This window comes from Tachysurus vachellii, chromosome 13, assembly GCF_030014155.1.
Source record: "Tachysurus vachellii isolate PV-2020 chromosome 13, HZAU_Pvac_v1, whole genome shotgun sequence".
NCBI classification, from domain to species: domain Eukaryota; kingdom Metazoa; phylum Chordata; class Actinopteri; order Siluriformes; family Bagridae; genus Tachysurus; species Tachysurus vachellii.
In genome coordinates, this window is record NC_083472.1 from 25,136,469 (window position 1) to 25,161,118 (window position 24,650).

The following is a 24,650-nucleotide window of genomic DNA, read 5'->3' on the forward strand; positions in this document are numbered from 1 at the left end:
AAACAAAGCTTTTTTTTTTTACATTTGGTCTCGAGGTAATTAACATCATTATATTTAATATATCAGTTTCTTTAATGATGATCACAAGCAGAGAAACTGTGTTCCTTTTATCTCTAAGATAATATTCAGGATATATTTTATTTAAAAATAAACACGTGAGGAAAAGTGTATAAAGCTGATGTTAGTGACCTGCCATTAGCACCATCACTGTGTGTTAATGCTATAAAGTTGGAATGACAGAATGGGGAAACAGCACTGATACACAGTGAAATTCATATTCCTTATATTTTGTGAAGTAAATGTTCATAAAAACAGTAATTGAGCTTTTCACTTTCATTTATTTCTTATTTTTACGTAGATGGTTACGGTTCCGGGGGTCACGGTGGTTTAGTGGTTAGCACGTTCGCCTCACACCTCCAGGGTTGGGGGTTCGATTCCCACCTCCACCTTGTGTGTGTGGAGTTTGCATGTTCTCCCCGTGCCTCGGGGGTTTCCTCCGGGTACTCCGGTTTCCTCCCCCGGTCCAAAGACATGCATGGTAGGTTGATTGGCATCTCTGGAAAAATTGTCCGTAGTGTGTGATTGTGTGAGTGAATGAGAGTGTGTGTGTGTGTGTGTGCCCTGTGATGGGTTGGCTCTCCGTCCAGGGTGTATCCTGCCTTGATGCCTGATGACGCCTGAGATAGGCACAGGCTCCCCGTGACCCGAGGTAGTTCGGATAAGCGGTAGAAGATGAGTGCGAGAGTGAGTGAGTGATTACGATTCCACAATGGCCTCAAGAGTCAGTGTGAATTTGTTAAACGAATCCGATCCGACGCATCCGATGCTGAAGTGCAACGATATTTCAGACCAAAACAACATGGTTGCCACTACCATGAGGTTGGTATCTAGTCATGTGATCCTAAACATTCATTAATTAATTTAACACTTTTACAACATTATTCTCGGTCCTTCTAAACCACTTTTCCAAACGCTTTGGTCTGAATTTAAGAGAATATCCATATTACCATTAACCTATAAATATAAACAACTAAAATGTTGGAAGAAGTGAAACAAAAACCTCAACAATTTAATAATTGTGTTATTTGGAACATTATATTTTGGATGGAATTGACATCTTAATCTGTCCAGAGGAATAGATTATTATTCAGTAGTAATGTATGAGGGGTGCCAATATTTTTGAAAACACTGTTTTAATGTTGTTTGAACTATAATGTCTTTAAATGTTTATAAATTCTAATCAGGATGCAACCAGAATCTATATTTTCTCTCAAAATGAGCATAACAGCTTTGGGATTAAAGCTTACATTTAATAGTTTGGAGACATAATGATGATTTATTTAAATAGGAATAAGGAAATAATTAAAACTATAAAATGACATTATCTTGTTATCTTGTTAGCATTACAGCAGTAGGGAATAGTTTGGTACATGTAAAGTCTAATGTTATATATTTTTAAAATATATACGGGAAGTGAACGAATGACCTTCTGGTTAATGAATGAATGAATGAATTTATTTATATTAGAATTCATGTCTTTTTGAGTCATAATTATGTAGAATATTCAGCGGCCACTAGGGGGCGAACTACAACCAATTTATCTAAAATAGTTTTCATTTCAGGGGTCACGGTGACTTAGTGGTTAGCACGTTCGCCTCACACCTCCAGGGTTGGGGGTTCGATTCTCACCTCCACCTTGTGTGTGTGGAGTTTGCATGTTCTCCCCGTGCCTCGGGGGTTTCCTCTGGGTACTCCGGTTTCCTCCCCCGGTCCAAAGACATGCATGGTAGGTTGATTGGCATCTCTGGAAAATTGTCCGTAGTGTGTGATTGTGTGAGTGAATGAGTGTGTGTGTGTGTGCCCTGTGATGGGTTGGCACTCCGTCCAGGGTGTATCCTGCCTTGATGCCCGATGAAGCCTGAGATAGGCACAGGCTCCCCGTGACCCGAGGTAGTTCAGATAAGCGGTAGAAGATGAATGAATGAGAGTTTTCATTTCAAACGTAATCACAAATGTAGAAAAATATTCTGATTTAGAAAGATGAACTATTTATATAAACGTCAAGAGAATGATGTATATTCGAGGTCAGATGTAAAGACAGATGTTGAGCAGACTTAAAACATGCTGCTAACATTTTGTGCAATTCGATGGTGTCTTTATTAAAATGGATAAAATATCTATATTGTCCTCTGAAATATCACTAGGGTTGATATAAAGTTGGAGAACAGAAACACAACCGAACACCATTCAACAACAGGTTTATTACAGTGAACACAGACAAGGTGCAGGTTTAAACACACTCGAGTCCACAGCTTTGGCCATCTTCTGTACTCACGTTTCACAACAGAGGATGTTAGACACTGACCTTCAACCACAGGAAGTAATACGTCATGGCCCCTAAGGGCAATAAGGGCTCGGATAAATGGCTAGATGGCTGATGGATGAGCAGTGGGTCACAAAATGTCTTTCATTTTCTGCAAATATTTTCTTTATTACAATTTCATTGGTTTCATTTATTGGCATTGAAATGTCAGGCCTACGTAATTAGTTCAACTCGCTAATCTTTTATCTTTTAGGCTTTTTTTCACCCCTAAATGATATGCACATCGAGTGGAACTCTCCGCGACAACCTGAGAGAATTTTGCTCGTGTGATGCTGAACACGAAACACATACGAACACACAGACACACTGCAGCGTTGATGTGTCTATTGTACAAAACTATGCTACGTTCACGCAAGCATCTAATGAATTAAAAAACAGACGAATAAAACGGAACATTAACGCTATTAACATTAACTTTAAAGACGAACAATTGAGACAATAAATCTAGAATGTTCCCTCAACTCATACTCTCTCAATCTCATTTTAATGAAGCTCCCTTTGTATATTTATATTTAGACGCTTTTTTAAATATAATGTAGGGAATAGCATTGGGCACAGAAACGTCACATAAAGACACTTTTTTCAGTTATCTTCATTATAATAATTGTAAATCTTCAGTGCAGCTCAGTAGAGCCCCCCCTGGTGGAGGGGAGGTGTATCTGTGTTAGTAGTACAGTATGCACAAGCATAGATCAACCTCAGATCAACGTAGGTTCCATAAACCCCTCACACTGTTCCACCCCTCATCTCTATCTTTTGGTGCTTCTTTTTTACTGGATCTTCTTAGTGTTGTTCTTGTTTTTGTTTTTGTTGACGTAAGCCTCGAAGAAGAACTGGCAGAAGAGCACGAAGTAGCTAAGGTACATGAGCGAGGACCAGACGATGTTCTGGAAGTGTGATGGACACTCGTGGCCCTGCTGCATCCACTGGTACACCAGACAATTCACCACGCAGCCCATCAGCATCTGCGTGATCTGCGTGAGAGTGATGAACATGGCAAACTTTCGTGACACCCTGAATCCCGCCGCTTTCAGTGCGTAGTATGAGTACATGACGGCGTGAACCAGGTAGTTCATGGTCATGAACCAGCCGCCGCCAGCCACCATGTCTTTGTACGAGTACCAGGAGTAGAGCAGCACGGTGATGTGGTGGTACCAGTGGAGGAAGATCAGCTTCTGCTTACGCAGGACGATGAACAAGGTGTCACCTGTGTGTGTGTGAGAGAGAGATAGAGATGGAGAGAGAGAGAGAGAGAGAGAGAGAGAGAGAGAGAGAGAGAGACAGAGAGAGAGATATGTGAGACAGAAACTACAGCTCAATTCTCAGTAGCTCATTTTTCCTCTCAGATACTCTGGGGGGGGGGGGGGGGTAAAAGTGGAGCTAACAGCTAACAGCCTTGTATTATTTATTTTATAGTGTAAAATACTATGTTATGTTGGAGACATTACAGCTCAATAAACATCCCTGTACATTTTGTGTTTCACACCCGTGCTTTTTGACCATATAGTCCACAGTTCTGCAAGAGTAATGATTTATAATCCCGCTCTCAGTGTTTATAATGATTTATAATCCCGCTCTCAGTGTTTATAATGATTTATAATCCCGCTCTCAGTGTTTATAATGATTTATAATCCCGCTCTCAGTGTTTATAATGATTTATAATCCCACTCTCAGTGTTTATAATGATTTATAATCCCACTCTCAGTGTTTATAATGATTTATAATAATTGATCATTTAAAATTAGAACTGATGGCCTGACTAAACAGGACACCTTTCACTATGTAGATAAGGGAAGCTCGGTGAATAAAATGCAGTGATGGTTTTTCAAAGCTTGTTAAAGAAAAAGTTTTATAGAATCGATCCCCAGTTTGTTTCCACTAGTTAGTTTATAGTTTATCTGCTCCATCACAGTGACATGGCAAAATCGTTATCTCTGTGTTTCACCTGTAATTCGCAGTAAATCCTATCACTAGACTGGAAACACTTCTGTTTGCGCAATCCATGAAATGTTAAATGGTTATAAAAGCAAACATGATCATAGATAAGAGGAATAAGGAGAAAGAAATGGCTTCCCAATGCAAACAATCCTCTGAAAAATCTTTTATTGCTGATCAATAGGGTTTCTGCGATATGGCAGCGGTATCTGAACCGTTCCTGAACATTGTGTAACCTGACACAGGAACTGAGACTGATGTGGCTTTAAAGTGAACACTGCTAATGAGCTGAATCATGGCTGTAAAACAGTAGCAGTGTATTAACACACTTCCTCTGATGGCAGGGGAGGTTCATTCTCAGTACAGCAGTGACACTGTGATACGATCTGTCAGATACAGCTGTGCTGTTAGGTTTTAACGTCGCTGGAGTCTTGGTGTCGTTGCGGATTAGAGGAAAGTTCCACAGACCAAAAATTATATCCGACAGCCAATCAGAAACACCCTGATCAAGCACGGTTGCCTGCAATCGGCCAAACTTTATAGGGTGCCATGACTTTTGTCCTGATTAAACACCTAGTTTAATTTCTCTTCATTTGTGGATTAATCTTGGAATTGCTTTCGAGGTTTGACGTTCGATCGAGGTTCACATTACAGAGTCTCCTTATATGTAAACTTTGAGGATAATTTGTTTATTTTGTGATGTTAAGTGCTCGGCCTCATACCGGCCTTGTTCTCAGATTAGATTAGCAAAACAAGCTAACCGTACTAGCTACGTGCATGCACCAGTGACATCAATGATCTTCCTGAATGTTTCTTCTTTCTATGATAAGAGTAAACTTAACACGCTTGTAAGCGTTTCTTTCTTTTTTGTGCAAACTAATCACAGATAAGGACTAAAATGCTCTGAGCGGGAAACTGAAGGAACGTTGAACCACATGTGCTACAGGAAGTCAGAGGAATCATTCGTTTTTGATTTGCTGCTTCTATATAGCAGGATAGTCTATGTAAATAAACATTGTCCTGTTGCTCAGTCACTTGTTAGTGTGAACGTAGGGAAACAAAGACAGACCGAAGAGCTAAAAGACTCGAGTGAAAGACGATAAAACTGGGATGTAGACGACTCAAGGTCATGAAAAGGTCATGACAAAATCAGATAAACTACAGATAAGAACAACAGCACACTGAGTGCTGATCAAAATAAACAGAGCAAGAACCGTGTTGGATTTACTGAAGATGCCTTTTGATGTTCAGCTTACATTGTCTGTGTGTGTCCGTGTGCGTGTGTGTGTGTCCGTGTGTGTGTGTTTGTGTGTGTGTGTTTGTGTGTGTGTGTGTTTTCTACACCGATGGATCACTGACAGTGAATAAATGTTTAAGCAAAACATGATCCTACAAGTGAGATGGAGAGCTCCGTTTGTTGGTGTATGTTCACACAGCTACAAAACACACACACACACACACACACACACACACAGCATCAGCGCTCATACTGGGTGTGTCTTAGAATGAGTCAAATGGGTGTATGATTAAAAAGAACAAGGTTAGGGTGGTGTGTTTGTGCGTGTGTGTGCGTCTGTGTGTGACGGAGCGATTGTACATGTTTAACAGCAGGTGTTGTTAATGAGACATCCCTGTGATGTGTAACTGGAGAATGTGGACAAGCTTCATATCTGTAGAACAATGCTGGCTAATTCAGCGTCTCTTCACAGACATGGAAATGTTTAGAACATGTCAAAGATCTTCTGTTATTGTCTGAGGTTTACACTTGACCAGAATGAATTCAGAATTATAATAAAAAATCATTATGATTTAGCATTTTTTATGTCTTAACTTCATCAGAATGAATTCAAATTAAAAATTCATTCATTCATTTGCATAGAGCAAACAATCCGGTTACATTTTATATATATATATATATGTATGTTTTTAATAATTATGGTGCTTTCTGCTAAAGGGATTTTTTAACCCAGGGGGCTTTTATCTGAAATCGATGAATAAAAAAGGAGGGATGGGATTGCTGTAGGCCTCACCGAGCTCCGGTGCTTTACTCAGCACGAAGGCGTACGCCCAGAACTTGCTGACGGGTCCGTTATAGAAACTCTGATCACACACACTCTGCTTCAGGCCTTTAGTCATCAAGATGAACGTCATGTAGCTCCCCGTGCGAATGGCACCGAATATACTGATGTAGAAAAGATACAGCAGTGTGTTACTGAGGCTGTGTTACTACAAGAGGTATAACTGTGTGCATCAGAGCAGGAAAGACTCAAATTAAAACTGTAATAATTGTAATAATTTAAAACATTATTATTGTAAATCCATCCTTTCACCGAGACATAACTCTACAAAACTGAGCAGACGATGAATCAAATAAAATTATTTCTTTATGCATGCAAACTTCGGGGGCGGAGCTTCAGTTCTACTTTATCACCAGTGACTTTGGTCTTCACCTCACTCACTCACTCACTCACTCACTCACTCACTCACTCACTCACTCACTCACTCACTCACTCACTCACTCACTCACTCATTTTCGCTTATCCGAACTACCTCGGGTCACCTGGACGGAGTGCCAACTAGGGTTGCAAAATTCCGGGAATTTTCAAGGCTGGAAACTTTCCATGGGAATTAACGGGATATATGGAAATAAACTGGGAATTTTTAAAAAATGCAGTTTCCTATAACAAGGAACTTAAATGTAGTTTAAAAAAATCTTGCAGTATAATTTTGTTTAAAACAACAAGATTTAATGGAATTTAAGTTGAATTTGTACCCTACGTTCCTCGGTCACTTGCACACAGCACACTGCTTACTGGAGGGCCATTGAGGCCAAACCCCCTGCAGGTATTTGCATTCTTCCATAACATGCACAGTAACACTTTATTTTAGGGTCATTTAACTAGTTGCTGGGGGCACAGTGGCTTAGTGGTTAACACGTTCGCCTCACACCTCCAGGGTTGGGGGTTCAATTCCCGCCTCCGCCTTGTGTGTGTGGAGTTTGCCTGCATGTCTGCTTATGACCAAACAATGTTTATTTATGTCTGTATATGATATAGTTTATATAAATGTCCCTATATTTCCAAGTAATTCATATAAATTCCTGTAAATTCCCATAAATTCCTGTAAATTCCCATAAATTTTCCAATTTGGAATATTTCCAGAATTCCCCAGATTAAGTTCCTGTGGAAAGTTTCCGGGAAATTTCCACCCCTTTGCAACCCTAGTGCCAACCCATCACAGGGCACACACACACACACTCTCATTCACTCATTCACTCACACACTACGGACAATTTTCCAGAGATGCCAATCAACCTACCATGCATGTCTTTGGACTGGGGGAGGAAACCGGAGTACCCGGGAGGAAACCCCCGAGGCACGGGGAGAACATGCAAACTCCAAACACACGGTGTGGAGGTGGGAATCGAACCCCCAACCCTGGAGGTGTGAGGAGAACGTGATAACCACTAAGCCACCGTGACCCCTTGGTCTTCACCTTAACATATTATTTATACACTATAAAAATACACTATAACTTCTTAACGTTACAGATTAGCCAGGTTTGTGTTAATGTTAGAAAAACTATTTTATTTGACAAAAAATTTCAGTAGCTAAGTGCAGTACCAAGCTAGCTATCATGATGCTAACCATTATTTTGTATATTTTGCTAAGCTGACTAACGTTGGGTGAAAAACTTAGGGGATGAATTATTTAAGTATGCGATTGGCTCCGCCCATATTTTCCTAAAACAAGCTGTCATTCGGTGAAAATATCACATTTTTATACATACTGTGTAAGCTTTCATTCCACCAAATGAATTAGCATTATTACTTCACTGGTAGTGATGCGGTTTACCTGAACACAGCAAGGGTTAAGGACCAGAGCACCAGCGGTTTCCTCAGTTCAAACTTCTCCCTCTGCTTCATCACATGCCGGCCGCCAAGGATGCAGGCTGCGTAGAGCGCAGAGAACAGGAACGACTTCTTCCTGCACCAGGGAACGAACACCAAGACGGCAAATGAGGAACGTGTTCAGGAATCAATAATCAACAAATCAGAATCAATCATTTGAAGATAACAGAACGTGTGCATTATAATCCATATATATATATGGAAATGAAAGCGTCTAGCAGCTCTAAGTGGGCGTGTCTTTACGACCTTCTAGGGAAATGTGGGTGTGTTTCTGAGTCCATACATTAAAATATTATGACCCCTATGTGGGCGTGTCTTTCAGTCCCAAAAAAGAAATGAAAGCAGATGGAAATGTGGATGTATCTTAATCAAAATATGGAGCAACTGTGAGTGAGTCTTTAATGTCCACAGATATCCAACACTCACTCACTCACTCACTCACTCACTCACTCACTCACTCATTCATCTTCTACCGCTTATCCGAACTACCTCGGGTCACGGGGAGCCTGTGCCTATCTCAGGCGTCATCGGGCATCAAGGCAGGATACACCCTGGACGGAGTGCCAACCCATCACAGGGCACACACACACACACACACACATTCTCATTCACTCACACAATCACACAAAACGGACAATTTTCCAGAGATGTCAATCAACCTACCATGCATGTCTTTGGACCGGGGGAGGAAACCGGAGTACCCGGAGGAAACCCTCGAGGCACGGGGAGAACATGCAAACTCCACACACACAAGGTGGAGGTGGGAATCGAACCCCCAACCCTGGAGGTGTGAGGCGAACGTGATAACCACTAAGACACCGTGACCCCCCCCATACTCACAACAATAAAGAGTTTATTTTCATGATGTTGTTTACTATAAAACCAAATTCTAATATGATTGTATTTTTCAGAGGAATCAGGAGAATATCAGCAGGATTTCTGCAGTTCAGTCTCATTCCCATGCATGACTGAGTCTCTGTTCTCCACCCAGCTGCAGTGTTTGACTTCATACTCAGTGTTAGAACGGAAATGCCACAGTTAGTGTTTGTTTAGTTTCTTAAAATAACCCTAAATGCTCTTTTCAGAGCAAGTCTGAATTATTGCAGCAAACCTACACACCATTTTGTTGTTTCACACCTGTCTATGGGCTGCACGAGTCCTGTCTGTAATATCAACACTATTATTTTATTTAGCTGATTTACAAACAAAATTATTGTTCATTCATTCTCATTCATCTTCTACCACTTATCCGAACTACCTCGGGTCACGGGGAGCCTGTGCCTATCTCAGGCGTCATCGGGCATCAAGGCAGGATACACCCTGGACGGAGTGCCAACCCATCACAGGGCACACACACACACACACACACACACTCTCATTCACTCACACACTCACACACTACGGACAATTTTTCCAGAGATGCCAATCAACCTACCATGCATGTCTTTGGACCAGGGGAGGAAACCGGAGTACCCGGAGGAAACCCCCGAGGCACGGGGAGAACATGCAAACTCCACACACACAAGGTGGAGGTGGGAATCGAACCCCCAACCCTGGAGGTGTGAGGAGAACGTGCTAACCACTAAGACACCGTGACCCCTTACAAAATTATTGTATTAAACTTTTTTTATTTATTCCAAATCCATATGGACTCGTTCTGTGTCTGTGTTCATGTGGATTATTCCTCTCCCCACAGCAGTCTGTCAGTCCTGAACATTTATATTTATTTTAATAAAAGATCATCAGTTTGTACTTTATATAGTTTGGGAAACGTCCTCGATACAAGATATTTATATAGCAGCTGAGCAGTTTTTATTCTCTCTCTCTCTCTCTATTCTCTATCTTTATTCTCTCTATTGTTTCACTTTATTCTCTCACTCTTTATTCTCTCTATTCGCTCTCTTTGTACACAGTGCTCACACTGGAGACTCCTTCAGCACATCACACACACACACACACAAGACTCCTTCACCACATCACACACACACACACACACACACACACACACACACACACACACACACACACACGACTCCTTCACCACATCATACACACACACACACACACACACAAACACATCTCCTCACACTGGAGACTCCTTCAGCACATCACATACACACACACACACACACACACACATCTCCCCACACTGGAGGCTCCCTCACCACATCATACACACACACACACACACACACACACACACATCTCCTCACACTGGAGACTCCTTCACCACATCAAACACACACACACACAAGACTCCTTCACCACATCACACACACACACACACACACACACACACACACACACACACACACACGACTCCTTCACCACATCATACACACACACACACACACACACACACACACTCACACACATCTCCTCACACTGGAGACTCCTTCACCACAACATAACCACACACACACACACATCTCCTCACACTGGAGACTCCTTCACCACATCATACACACACACACACACATCTCCTCACACTGGAGACTCCTTCACCACATCAAACACACACACACACAAGACTCCTTCACCACATCACACACACACACACACACACACGACTCCTTCACCACATCATACACACACACACACACACACACACAAGACTCCTTCACCACATCATACACACACACACACTCACACACACACATCTCCTCACACTGGAGACTCCTTCACCACATCATACACACACACACACACACAAGACTCCTTCACCACATCATACACACACACACACACACACAGGAGACTCCTTCACCACATCATACACACACACACACACAGGTGACTCCTTCACCACATGATACACAAACATAAAAGAAATTTTAATACTTAAAGGAAATTTCATCATATCAACGATGATGCACATTTTAAATCTGTATATATGGAACGTCTGACGTACCCGTTCTTGACAACGGGCTGTTACTATGGAAACGATAACGTATTAGAACACCAGGCAGAGCCGACGTTACGGGAACTAAATCAATACCTTCTCAAAAAAGGCAGAAACCATGATCAGGGCAAAAATGTTCCAGAGCCACGTGTAGATCAGCAGTAGTGTGATGTCATAATCAAGATCTTGGCATCGCTGCTTTCTGTCATTCGCTGCCAGAATCTGAAAATACTGACAGCAGGAATTATGGGAGTAAACCGAAGCAGTCGGCCATGCCAACGCCCACGTCCCTAACAGCGAGACACTTTATTCTCTTTCCAGGAACTACAGTGTGTGTTCTGTGGGGACAAAAATCCCAGGAGAACTTGTGTTCTAGGAGTGGAAGAAAGATTTGATCAATAAATTGAATTAAAGGCTTTGAGCTGCTTGGTCTATTCCAGTTTGTCTTTTAGTCCTGATGACCTTGAGGGAAAAAAAAGGAAGAAACTGAAGGGGGTCGTACAAGGACACTAAACATCGCTGGGTCTCCGCCTACTTCATTACTCAAGTGAAGACAATGAAGTCGTTCTTGACCTCCTCTATTCTTCACAGCGATGTCTTTTGTTAAGAAACGAAAGAAGGGCAGCACACCATCACCTCACAGCACTGTACAGTTCAAACCTCTCTCTTTCTCTCTCTCTTTCTCTCTCTCTCTTTGTCCTGAAGCTAACAGCAACATGTTAGAAAAAAAATAAATATGTTTATAATATATTTGTACTCATTGTGAGACCAAATAAAATGTCTACTTAGCGTTAGCAAGAAAACTTTATTATTGTCAGTTAACAGTCAGGTTTTCTTTTTAATTCTTAAGTGTCTATTTGCTTTGAGATGCTATGCTAATGATATACAGGTAGCATTTCTGGGCTTGGGAACCTTTCTAGCCTTTTAGCAGCATTTTTCGCTAGTTTTTTCTTCAGACAGACGCATTAGCCATGCTTTTTAGTACTATCTAGCTAGCTATATTGTGGTACAGCTTTGTTCTGGGACATACTGAAAAAATTAATTATTGAATGATTGTAAAATAAATAACACTGCAGTGTGTATGGTTGTCTGTCATGTCCTTGGACTCAGTGGATAATCAGAACTAAAGGACACTGTGTGTTTTCATGAGTCTCTCCTGAAAGATTCCACACGACGAGGATATCACACGTGTGTGTGGAGGGCGAATGAGGGGTAAATTGGCTGCAGTGAGCGCGTTCAATTCTGCACGATGAAAACATTCCCTAGGGGTGCACATATTTCCCTGAGGTTTATTACTCTGCCTTGCCATGTCTCCTTTCCCTTTCTGCTGCCAAAAACAGTATGAAGTCAAAACTTTTTTTTTTTTTTAAATGTAATAGAACGGGTTTTAAAAAGGGGGCATTTTATCTCATCTACATTACAGCACAGTAAAGATTTTTCTTCACATATCTCTGATTTGGAGGTTGTGGTCAGAGCACAAGACATAATACAGCATCACTGGAGCAGACAGGGTTAAGGGCCTCGATCAAGGGCCCGACAGTGACAGCTTGTCAGTGCTGGGACTCGAACCCTGAACCTCTGATCAACAACCCAGAGCCTTAACCACTTGTGACACCACCATCCTTTTATGTGTCACTTTGTCATGTGAGAATGTGACGTGACACTAAGTAGTCATAACTTTTTATTGCTTTTCTTCTTTCTCATTTCTGTTTATTCCTTCGCTTTTCCCCTCCATGTGTTCAGCAAACCCTGAGCAGACGGTGATTAATGATGACTCCACCTACAACAACGAACATCTGGACCAAGCTGATTCTCACTCGAACTGCATCTCCAGTTAATTTAAAACGCAAACAAAGTGCACGAGGCAACAAAAATCTGCAGCCTAATTGCAGTTTGAGAAGAGCGACGTTAGCAGAACGAGCTCCGAGAACAGCTGGTGTGGTTTTAGTGAACACAGCACGATGACGGGAAAAAGGGCACAAAATCAGCACACATGCGTTCGGGGTTTGTTTTCGCTGATGCTTCAATCGCCTTGAGAAGTTCACAGCCCTGCTCTATACAGCACCATGTTCTACATCGTTACACTGACCTTGAAATCAAACGTGAGAGTGTGCGTATGTGTGTGTGTGTGAGTGTGTGTGTGTTGAGGCTGAGGATGATGGTGATGCTTTATGAAGAAGGGAAATAAAATGGACGTGTTTAAGCATGCACCTACCCAAGCTGCTGGATTCAGGCACAAAGTGACTGATAAACTGGGTGAATTTCATTATGGTTCCTCTGTGAGGGGATTAATAACAAGGGAAAGACTTATGGTGCGTATTTTCAGCACGATATTCACCATAAAAATTTAATAAACGTCTATGTTACCATCAGCTACGTTGTCTTTACATTAGTCAACAAAGCGGCATGAGGTTTGTTTTTTTTTTAAATGTGCATGTGTGGACGGACCATTAATTGTTTAGATCCTCTCAATTCTATACAAACACAGCAATGACACAGTAACACAACACCTCCAATGAATTGTCTTGAATTATATCTCAAATTAATCCCATGGTGCATGTGGGTCATCCTTTTCTTAGCTCCACCTTCACAAATTGACCCAACACTCAGTTACCTTCTCATTATGTTTAAAACACAACACTGTGTTTAACTAATTAGCCTCAGAATCTATAAACAGCTACAACAGTTACCTTCATGTACGCTGGACAGGCCACGTCCACGTGACAAGACACAAGTGATACGACTTGTGATTAGTGATTGTTAATCTAAATGTTACAGACTAAGTTTGCGATTGTATTGACATTATTAGCTGAAGCGAATAGCTAGTGACTTTCCTATGGTATAGAAAACACACACACACTCTCAAAAAAAGTTATCTCTATAAATCAGCATTTCCCTGTGTGTCTGTAAGAAGTCAGAATTTCCCAGAGAAATAAACATCATCTTTGCCTTCATGTGGCACTAAAACACAAACCTGTCTTCAGTCATGTGTGCTGAGGAGAGAATATAAATACACCAGATTAACGACTGACCTCCAGGTTCTCATCTAAGGCTAATTCTCTTTATACAACATTACCTTACTGAACAAACTTGTGTTCGGTCGCCAGCCAACGGGGAGGTAACATTGACTGGGATAAAAATATCATTTATAAAAGCTGACACACAAACACGACATCAACGATTATGTTGAAGAGTTTTCGCTGTACACATTCCTGTGAATGCTATGTGTTGCTATGGAAACACTACGGTATTAGAACCGGTGTGTGATATAAACCTGCGCTCCTGTCAGAGCTGCTGTTATAGAAAATTAATCAACACCTTCTGACCAATCAGGATGCAGAATTCAGCACTGTGGTGTAAATGGATTTTTTTAACATGAATGACCTTTAAAATGTGTGACTGTGTCTCACTAGTGCTGCATCTAACAGTGTGACATTTTTTGCGAATGAGAGAAGATTCAGAGTGTGTACAGAGTGAGAGACGCCTCTCCTCAAAACAAACGACATATTTATTCTTCGAGTGATTGTGCTGAGCACAGCACCCGTGTGTTACGGTTTGTCAAGGACAGGTAAAGATCTCTATCTTTAACCTTGAAGCTTACAGAAACAGCCAGGGACTAGTGTTTAATCTCTGACATGCAGATCTGATACTGTATATAACAGACCCAGCTATCAGCCTGTCTGATTTCTGTCTGATTAGACATCATATTCTGAGCCAAGGAGTCATTTATATAATGCGTGAATACTTTACGTCCTGTATCACCTGATACCTGTGCAGATCAGTGGGAGATGGACGTAAACATGTATGTGGTGTCTGTAGAGTCACATGATGAACAAAACCTTTCTTTCAAACTTGTGAAGCAGAATTCTGGTGATGGAAACACACCCCAGTTCCCCATGCTACATGGACACACCTGACCCAGCAAAGGCATTAGCTACGTTCCTCAGTGTAAAGCAGAAAAAGTAGTTGAGAGGTAATTTGCATTCTAGGCAAATCAGCTGAGCTACTTGTGCTTTTCACGCAGCCGCAGTGATATTTCAGTTTTTATTAGAAAACCGACAATATAATGAAAGATCTGTATTTTTGGCCGTTAGCCCAACCGCTCTGTAGGGGGTGACTCTGACATCCCAGTGGAACCGTGTGCAATTTAGCTTTTTGATTTGTTTACAGCACAAAACAACACCGGCTGCTTCATTTCCCAAAATAAATCCATTAAAGCATGTCACCATATGCTATATTCTTCAGAGAGACTAAATCAAGATATCTTCCTGAATTTCTTTTACACTATGGGAGGTGTTTGTGTTCCTGACAGTTGAGGCTAATCATTATTCAGTGCTAATTACAAATGTGAAATGTTTTAATCAGCCTGCCTTAAAGAGCAAGGAAATGACTGTTTAAAGGATATTTTTGAGTAGATAGATTGACAAGATCAAATATCATTGTCACTTGAATATATCGTTGTATCACTGATGGACAAAAGGATCAAATCAGTGTCACTTGAATATATTTCTGTGATGCATAATTAGGTGAAATTTTAAATATAATTGTTGAAGCATACAAGCCTGATAGATCATAGTTTTTAACGTGTGCTGCTAGCTAGTGCACGACTATGAAGCTATATATTAATACGTTTGAATGATTGTGTACTAAACCTAATTTTTAAGGTTTTCCTCGCTCAAATGCTCAAATGTGCTGGTCTTCAAATTTATTTCAAAGAAATTCTAATCACCATGTGCACAATGAGTTCTTTTTGTAGATTTTGAGTTATGTTTTATAGTAGCCAAAGTACTACATCATATAACTTTAGGCAATTTAGGTTTAGCCATAGGGGGGCACGGTGACTTAGTGGTTATCACGTTCGCCTCACACCTCCAAGGTTGGGGGTTCGATTCCCGCCTCCACCTTGTGTGTGTGGAGTTTGCATGTTCTCCCCGTGCCTCGGGGGTTTCCTCCGGGTACTCTGGTTTCCTCCCCCGGTCCAAAGACATGCATGGTAGGTTGATTGGCATCTCTGGAAAATTGTCCGTAGTGTGTGAGTGCGTGAGTGAATAAGTGTGTGTGTGTGCCCTGCGGAGGGTTGGCACTCCGTCCAGGGTGTATCCTGCCTTGATGCCCGATGAAGCCTGAGATAGGCACAGACTCCCCGTGACCCGAGGTAGTTCAGATAAGCGGTAGAAGATGAGTGAGAGAGTGAGTGAGGTTTAGCCATGAAAAATTGTGTAAAAAAAAAAAATTGTGTAATATCAGCAATTCCTGACATCTACGTCTATCAAGATTATTTATATCAAGTGCTGTACCTCTGGCTCAGTGGGCAAAGCTTAATGAGATGCAAAAAAAACTAAACAAATCCAGTATTTTTCCCTTCATTCATACAAAATCAAACACACAACCCTAAATGCAACCTCAAGAACCAGATCTGGAGATAAAAAAGCCTTTTCTGAGGAGATCAGTAAGCTATGATTTCCACACATTAATGACTAATCTAGAATTTGTTGTGGCATAAACTCTCACACATGTGATTATTCATTGATGTTCAGGTTTCAAGAAACCTCGAGAGTAAGAAAGATCATACTGAGCTATCGTACATTCCATCAGAAGAATTTCAAGTTGAATGACTTTCTGGAATGGTATTTAAAATATGTCCTACTTACTCGTTTATATTTGACACACAAAACTTGACTTTATCAGGTTTCAACTGCAGGGCGTGACCTAGCCAGCTAGTGTAAACTTCCATGCTAATTAGCACAAGACGTTACACTGGTAAGGTTGGCTATTAGCATGGCTCTTTGTTGTAAAACAAGATCTCTGAACCAAAACACTTTATCATATTCATCTAAGTGCTAATACTTTACCACAATGAAAGGTGAAGTCTGTGAACAAAGGTGAAGTCTGTGAAGTCTGTGAATAAATGATGCTATACATGAGAGCTGATTGTCAGACTTTGTGTTGTTCCAAATCTGAACCATGAAAATACTGTAGATAAAAAATATTTTCTCATAAACCACTGAATTGTGAGTGTTTAAAACAACATATGATAAAAAAAATAAACACAGTTCATCCATCTGACCCTGAGAGCTCATTTACCATCCAACAATAAATGTGATTATTAAATATTTATTACACAGTCTTTATTCAGGTTTGATAGAAGGTGGGAGTTATTATTGTTTTATTATTAACACACAGCTCAGATATATATTATAGATATTCTACAGATATCAGAGAGACCGACTGTGCACCAATAGACTGTGGTCTTATATTAAAACATTGACTAGTGTTTGTGGTCGTTAAAGTTTATCTTGTTGGTTTGTTCATTAAATATATAAATCACTGAAAATATGATGAAGCAAATCAAAACTTTACTACAGAACATTGATCGTGTTAACATGTGACGTGTTAATAAAGATAGATTAGTGATTTCAGATGGTAAGTGTTAATGAAAGTGTTAATGTAAATGCTCATGTAAGTGTGAATGAAAGTGTTAAGGTCTTTTCCTTGTTTAGGTGTAAAAATGTTCCTAAGTTATTATTATAACATGAAAACGTAGCCTTATAAACGTAACAGTTTATATGTTATATGTGTAACAGATTATATGTTATATGTGTAAGAGTTTATATGTTATATATGTAAGAGTTTATATGTTATATGTGTAACAGATTATATGTTATATGTTATATGTGTAACAGATTATGTTATATATGTAAGAGTTTATATGTGTTATATATGTAACAGATTATATGTCATATGTGTAACAGATTATATGTTATATGTGTAACAGATTATATGTTGTATGTGTAACAGATTATATGTTGTATGTGTAACAGATTATATGTTATATATGTAACAGATTATATGTTATATGTGTAACAGATTATATGTTATATATGTAAGAGTTTATATGTGTTATATATGTAACAGATTATATGTCATATGTGTAACAGATTATATGTTATATGTGTAACAGATTATGTTATATATGTAAGAGTTTATATGTGTTATATATGTAACAGATTATATGTTATATATGTAACAGATTATATGTTATATGTGTAACAGATTATATGTTATATATGTAAGAGTTTATATGTCATATGTGTAACAGATTATATGTTATATGTGTAACAGATTATATGTTATATATGTAAGAGTTTATATGTCATATGTGTAACAGATTATATGTTATATGTTATATGTGTAACAGATTATATGTTATATATGTAAGAGTTTATATGTTATATATGTAAGAGTTTATATGTCATATGTGTAACAGATTATATGTTATATGTTATATATGTAACAGATTATATGTTATATGTGTAACAGATTATATGTCATATGTGTAACAGATTATATGTTATATATGTAAGAGTTTATATGTTATATATGTAAGAGTTTATATGTCATATGTGTAACAGATTATATGTTATATGTTATATATGTAACAGATTATATGTTATATATGTAAGAGTTTATATGTTATATGTGTAACAGATTATATGTCATATGTGTAACAGATTATATGTTATATATGTAAGAGTTTATATGTTATATATGTAACAGATTATATGTTATATGTTGTATGTGTAACAGATTATATGTTATATATGTAACAGATTATATGTTATATGTGTAAGAGTTTATATGTTGTATGTGTAACAGATTATATGTTATATGTGTAACAGATTATATGTTATATGTTGTATGTGTAACAGATTATATGTTATATATGTAACAGATTATATGTTATATGTGTAAGAGTTTATATGTTGTATGTGTAACAGATTATATGTTATATGTTATATATGTAACAGATTATATGTTATATATGTAAGAGTTTATATGTTATATGTTATATATGTAACAGATTATATGTTATATATGTAACAGATTATATGTTATATATGTAACAGATTATATGTTATATGTGTAACAGATTATATGTTATATATGTAAGAGTTTATATGTGTTGTATGTGTAACAGATTATATGTTATATATGTAAGAGTTTATATGTTATATATGTAACAGATTATATGTTATATGTTGTATGTGTAACAGATTATATGTTATATGTGTAAGAGTTTATATGTTGTATGTGTAACAGATTATATGTTATATGTTGTATGTGTAACAGATTATATGTTATATATGTAAGAGTTTATATGTTATATATGTAACAGATTATATGTTATATGTTGTATGTGTAACAGATTATATGTTATATATGTAACAGATTATATGTTATATGTGTAACAGATTATATGTTGTATGTGTAACAGATTATATGTTATATATGTAAGAGTTTATATGTTATATATGTAACAGATTATATGTTATATGTGTAACAGATTATATGTTATATATGTAAGAGTTTATATGTTATATATGTAACAGATTATATGTTATAAACTGATGCTACGTTATGAATCAGTTAAACCGGCATCTTGTCACACAGCAACCTGCAGGCGCGGAACAGACACGTTGAAATATGATTGGTCAATAGATCTGTCAGCAGACATTACACAGAGACTCTGATTGGACCGTTCTAACGGCTATGTATCCCGACTCCACGTGGGAGCAGCACAACTGCAATAATGTTCTATAAGACCCACCCGCATTCCGACTGATCCCGCCCTGTCCTGCTCTCGGATTGGTTTGTTACAAACCCGCCACGTATGCTGTCCAATCACCGGAGCGCTCATGGGTTAGAAATAACCAGCCAATTGTATCGCAGGATGGTGGGATTTGACGCCCTACATTCAGGAAGTAATCGTTTAAATACATGAATGTCCAGAAGGTTTAATGTTGTGTCTAATCTATATGTGTATAATAATGTTATGTGTCTAATCTATATGTATATAATAATGTTATGTATCTAATCTATATGTGTATAATAATGTTATGTGTCTAATCTATATGTGTATAATAATGTTATGTGTCTAATCTATATGTATATAATAATGTTATGTATCTAATCTATATGTGTATAATAATGTTATGTATCTAATCTATATGTGTATAATAATGTTATGTGTCTATAATAATGGTATGTGTCTAATCTATATGTGTATAATAATGTTATGTATCTAATCTATATGTGTATAATAATGTTATGTGTCTATAATAATGGTATGTGTCTAATCTATATGTGTATAATAATGTTAGAATATAAATGACTCATGTATTCGGATCATTTCATTATAATCCGGAGGTTATTCCCTTATAGATTAGAGAATAAACCCAGAATAAACTCATCCACATAATATTCTATAGTAAATCAGACACCAGATCTGATTGGACAACAACTCTTTATTAATTAACACTCCACTGGTCGTTTAACAGCTCGTCTAATTATGAACAGAACCGGACACACACATACACCCTGATCTGATGTGATGTGATCTGATGTGATCTGATGCAATCTGATCTAATGTGATCTGATGCGAACTGATGTGATCTGATGCAATATGATCTGATGAGATCTGATGTGATGTGATCTTATGTGATGTGATCTGATGCAGAATCAGATTTTTTCACTGTTTCCAGAATCTGATTAAAGTTTTGCATGCATGAGGTATTGAAATCTAATCTATTTTAATCCGTCTGTAAATCCAATGACAGGACAAAGGAAGTAATGCAACGTTCTGACAGTAGATTAGTGAAGCTCTGAAGGGTAAATAGGGTTTCACATGGAGAAGATGGAGCTTCATTCCAGGGTTTTTGTTTTGATATTAAAAGAAAATAAAGACTATGACGTCAGATGACATGGTGTCGTTCATTAGAGAACCGAAAGCCCCAGGATCTAGAACCTCACCATGCCCCGGACATGAGCAGGCTGGATTTCTCCATATAATGCATGGACATTTTGTACTCACCAGTTCTCCTGCATCCATCGGATGGCTTCGTCCTCGTTGAACTGTCTCTCAAATTCGTACTCATGTAACGCGAGAACCGACATGATTCCTGCACCGAGAACTTCCGCTTTTACCGTCAGTGCGTTGTCTTTACCTTCTGATCGTCTGTCTCTGTCTCTCTCCCTGGTGTGTGTGAGTGTGTGTGTTCACTTGTTCTGCGATGTCAGACCGGTATATGGTGCGTGTGTGTGAGTGTGTGCGCGTGTGTGAGTGTGTGCGCGTGTGTGAGTGTGTGTGTGTGTGTGTGTGTGTGTGTGTGTGTGTGTGTGTGTGTGTGTACGCCCTCTCTGGCTATGCTGTAATGCTCCTTCCTTTCTTTGCAGGCTTGGTCAGACTTTTGCACACACTGACGAGTAAGATGGATTTTTCCAGGTTTTTGGTGCACGAGTGAAATATAAACACAATTAAACTATACAACTATATTTTGCAATACAATCATCTGATATGCAAATAGGTCATGATATTATTCCTAATTGTCTTCGTTTCCCCCCTCACATTCTGATACTGTCGTTTTTTTAAACATTTCTAAATGTATGTAGAATAACAAGTTATTTCATATTTCTATTTTAATGCCCAATGAACAATTCTACACCTTTACCTTATGCAATGTAATAATTTTATTAGCCGTCAGTGGGCGTGTCCAGAGGTGCAGGATAACTGCTTCACTATTACACCAAACAACTCTAGGGTCAAGATAAGAAGTGAACAGCTCCAAGTTGCTTATAGTTTGTCTCTTGTGAGCTCACAACTGTTAATGTCGTTGTGGGCGTGATCATGTTCTACAGATCCGATGAGAAACTCACTCACTCATCTTCTACCACTTATCCGAACTACCTCGGGTCACGGGGAGCCTGTGCCTATCTCAGGTGTCATCCGGCATCAAGGCAGGATACACCCTGGATGGAGTGCCAACCCATCACAGGGCACACACACACACACACACACACACACACACACACACACTACAGACAATTTTCCAGAGATGCCAATCAACCTACCATGCATGTCTTTGGACCGGGGGAGGAAACCGGAGTACCCGGAGGAAACCCCCGAGGCACGGGGAGAACATGCAAACTCCACACACACAAGGTGGAGGCGGGAATTGAACCCCCAACCCTGGAGGTGTGAGGCGAACGTGCTAACCACTAAGACACCGTGACCCCATGATGAGAAACTGTAGTAACTAAATATGCAAAACTTCCAAAGCTAACTATTGAATCTTTATTGAACTAATGCACCAATTAGTGGGATAATTAGCCATTTGAACGACCTGCTCTGCTTCGTATTCTGATTAAAATGGCAAAACAAGCTAAGTGCGCTAGCTACACACCAGTGACACCAGTGATGATCTCTGTTACTTCCTTAAAAGCTTTGTTTTACTTCAAAATGTCTCTGTACACGTTCAGCTAGATGAGTTTAGGATTGGTCAGATGAATCGTTTGGATTTGTCCATTTACTGTGTCATATGTCATTTGCACAGTTTTGGAAAAACCTTTTTTTTTGTTAACAAAAGACGTATTTAGGGAAGCATACAATTATCACACTATATAGCAAATATTAGCTCTTAAACTAGCTAGCATATTATTTAGGTTATGTAGCTAAGCGTGTCCTATCACTAAACTGTTAACCCTCGGTAAATTCCATACCAGAACTGATGGGTTCGAGCCATTCTGGCAGTGAAGAAGCTGAATTTTTACACAAAGCCTCACCACCAATCAGCTTCGTACTCTGAGCTTCAGCTCTGAGAAAAGCAGTAATCAGTTTTAGCTTAAACATCACACTTTAACATTCAGGAAAATCTTTTTTTATTCTTTTATTCTTTTCTGTGAATATTCTGACAGTAAGTAGTATGGTGAGGTGGGCATGGCATTACTATTAACAAGAATAAAGAGGGGAATTAGGCAAAGAAGCGCACAAGAAGACTTAACAGGTTAGGACTTAAAAGGAAGCTAATACCACCATGCTTCACAGTGGGTGTGATGTTCTCCAGGAACATTTCCTGTAACATTTCACATGACTATATATATGATTGATTACTGCTCCCAGCTTTATGGAGCATCCAGACTGTGCACAGCTTCTCTCACCTGAGCTGTGGATCTCTCCAGGTTCTTCAGTGTTATGCTTGAATGCTTGTTTGCATCTGTGACTAATCCCCTTCTTTACCCAGTCCTTCAGTTTTAGCTGACGGGTTCATCTAGACTCCTCTATAGGTGCTGTATGATTTCCATTTTCAGTCCCTTTCCTTTGAAGGTTAAGGAAGCTGAGTGCCAAACACTGTACAGAGCAACAGATCTACAGAGTTACCTAATTCAAAAGTGGACCTGATGAAATCACAGCAAGTCCAAGTAATAAACTGGTTGTTCCATTTATGTAGCAATACAGTAGTTTGTCCAGAAGTCCAAGCAACACCGTGATGCAATATGCAAACAGAACCTATTATATCACTGTGATGTGGCATGGAAATACTTTATCTCTTCTTACTCACCAGGCTGTCTGCTAAAAATAAAGTCCATCAGCACTGATCTGATTATCAAAGCAATGGCTTGTATCACTGCTTCATCTGTTTAAATGGTTTAAGTGCTCGGCTGATATTTTACACGGATATTTTACATGGAAGTTTAATGGTTAATAACGCCAGGGTGTGTCACGGTGCGTTTAATCTGAACACTCGGGAGAAACAAAAATACTTTGTAAAGCATAAAGTCCAAGCAGAAATATACACACGAAAATGTCAGAGAACTACAACTTTAATAAACACGAGCCGGAAGGATTCAGTTATGTCACAAAGATAACTTTAGTACCGTATGTTTTATATTGATTCAGTTTTAATGCGCTCATTCTCATACATTCTGGTTTTTAGGGTAACGGCTCGTTCACAGGGACTTTTACAGCGAGTGTTTTTCTATCATGTATGTAAGGAGACTCCAGTGTCAGACAGACAGTCAAAGGTAAATCTGGAACTTCAAGCTTCCTCACAGACGAGTTCACGCTACTTTGCAGATTTTTTTCTTGTAATATTAAACTGAATAGAGAGAATAAAGAGAAGCTGGTGTGGAAAGGACTGTTTATAGCTGCTACAACATAAATGACAACAGGAACTAACATAATGTTAGAGGAAAATAAACAGTAATTAACTTCACTGCATCACACCAACCTGCCAAATGACACCTGACTTCATGAGATGCTTCCATGTGAAGACTCTTGAACAAAAACAAAAAACAGGTTTGATCATTAATTCATCCCAGAGTTCAGGTTTTCAGAGAATTTGGAGAATTCCAGCCACACCAGCCCACCCACCCTCAGGTATTATTGCGATGTAGGTAAAGCATCTGAGAACTGGTTTGTGAAGTCATGGAATTAGTCAGGTTTGATGTAATGAATGAGCTCTGATGATCATGACAGGTTCCAGCGTTGTCTTGAGCTTGGTTAGTTCACTTGCTTCAGCTATTTAAAATGAGAATTACAATAAAACATCATTAAAATTTAGACATAAATGAACAAGTTGAGTAACACATGCTTACATCTTGAACCAGAACAAAGACTAGCTAACTAGTTAACTTTTACAAGCACAAAGAGGAGTAATGAGAGTCATGGGACAGTGAGGGATAAA

At 39.0% G+C, this 24,650-nt stretch overlaps 1 protein-coding gene across 1 annotated transcript; it reads right to left on the bottom strand.

Moving 5' to 3' along the window:
* Positions 1 to 2,241: 2,241 nt before the first annotated feature.
* On the bottom strand, positions 2,242 to 21,271 carry elovl6 (ELOVL fatty acid elongase 6). Its single transcript, XM_060884671.1, has 4 exons — positions 21,002 to 21,271; positions 8,173 to 8,304; positions 6,349 to 6,500; positions 2,242 to 3,590 (listed from the first exon to the last, which is right to left on the bottom strand). Exons 1-4 carry the CDS (start codon positions 21,082 to 21,084, stop codon positions 3,154 to 3,156), a joined length of 804 nt encoding a protein of 267 aa, XP_060740654.1. The 5' UTR covers positions 21,085 to 21,271; the 3' UTR covers positions 2,242 to 3,153.
* Positions 21,272 to 24,650: the final 3,379 nt, after the last annotated feature.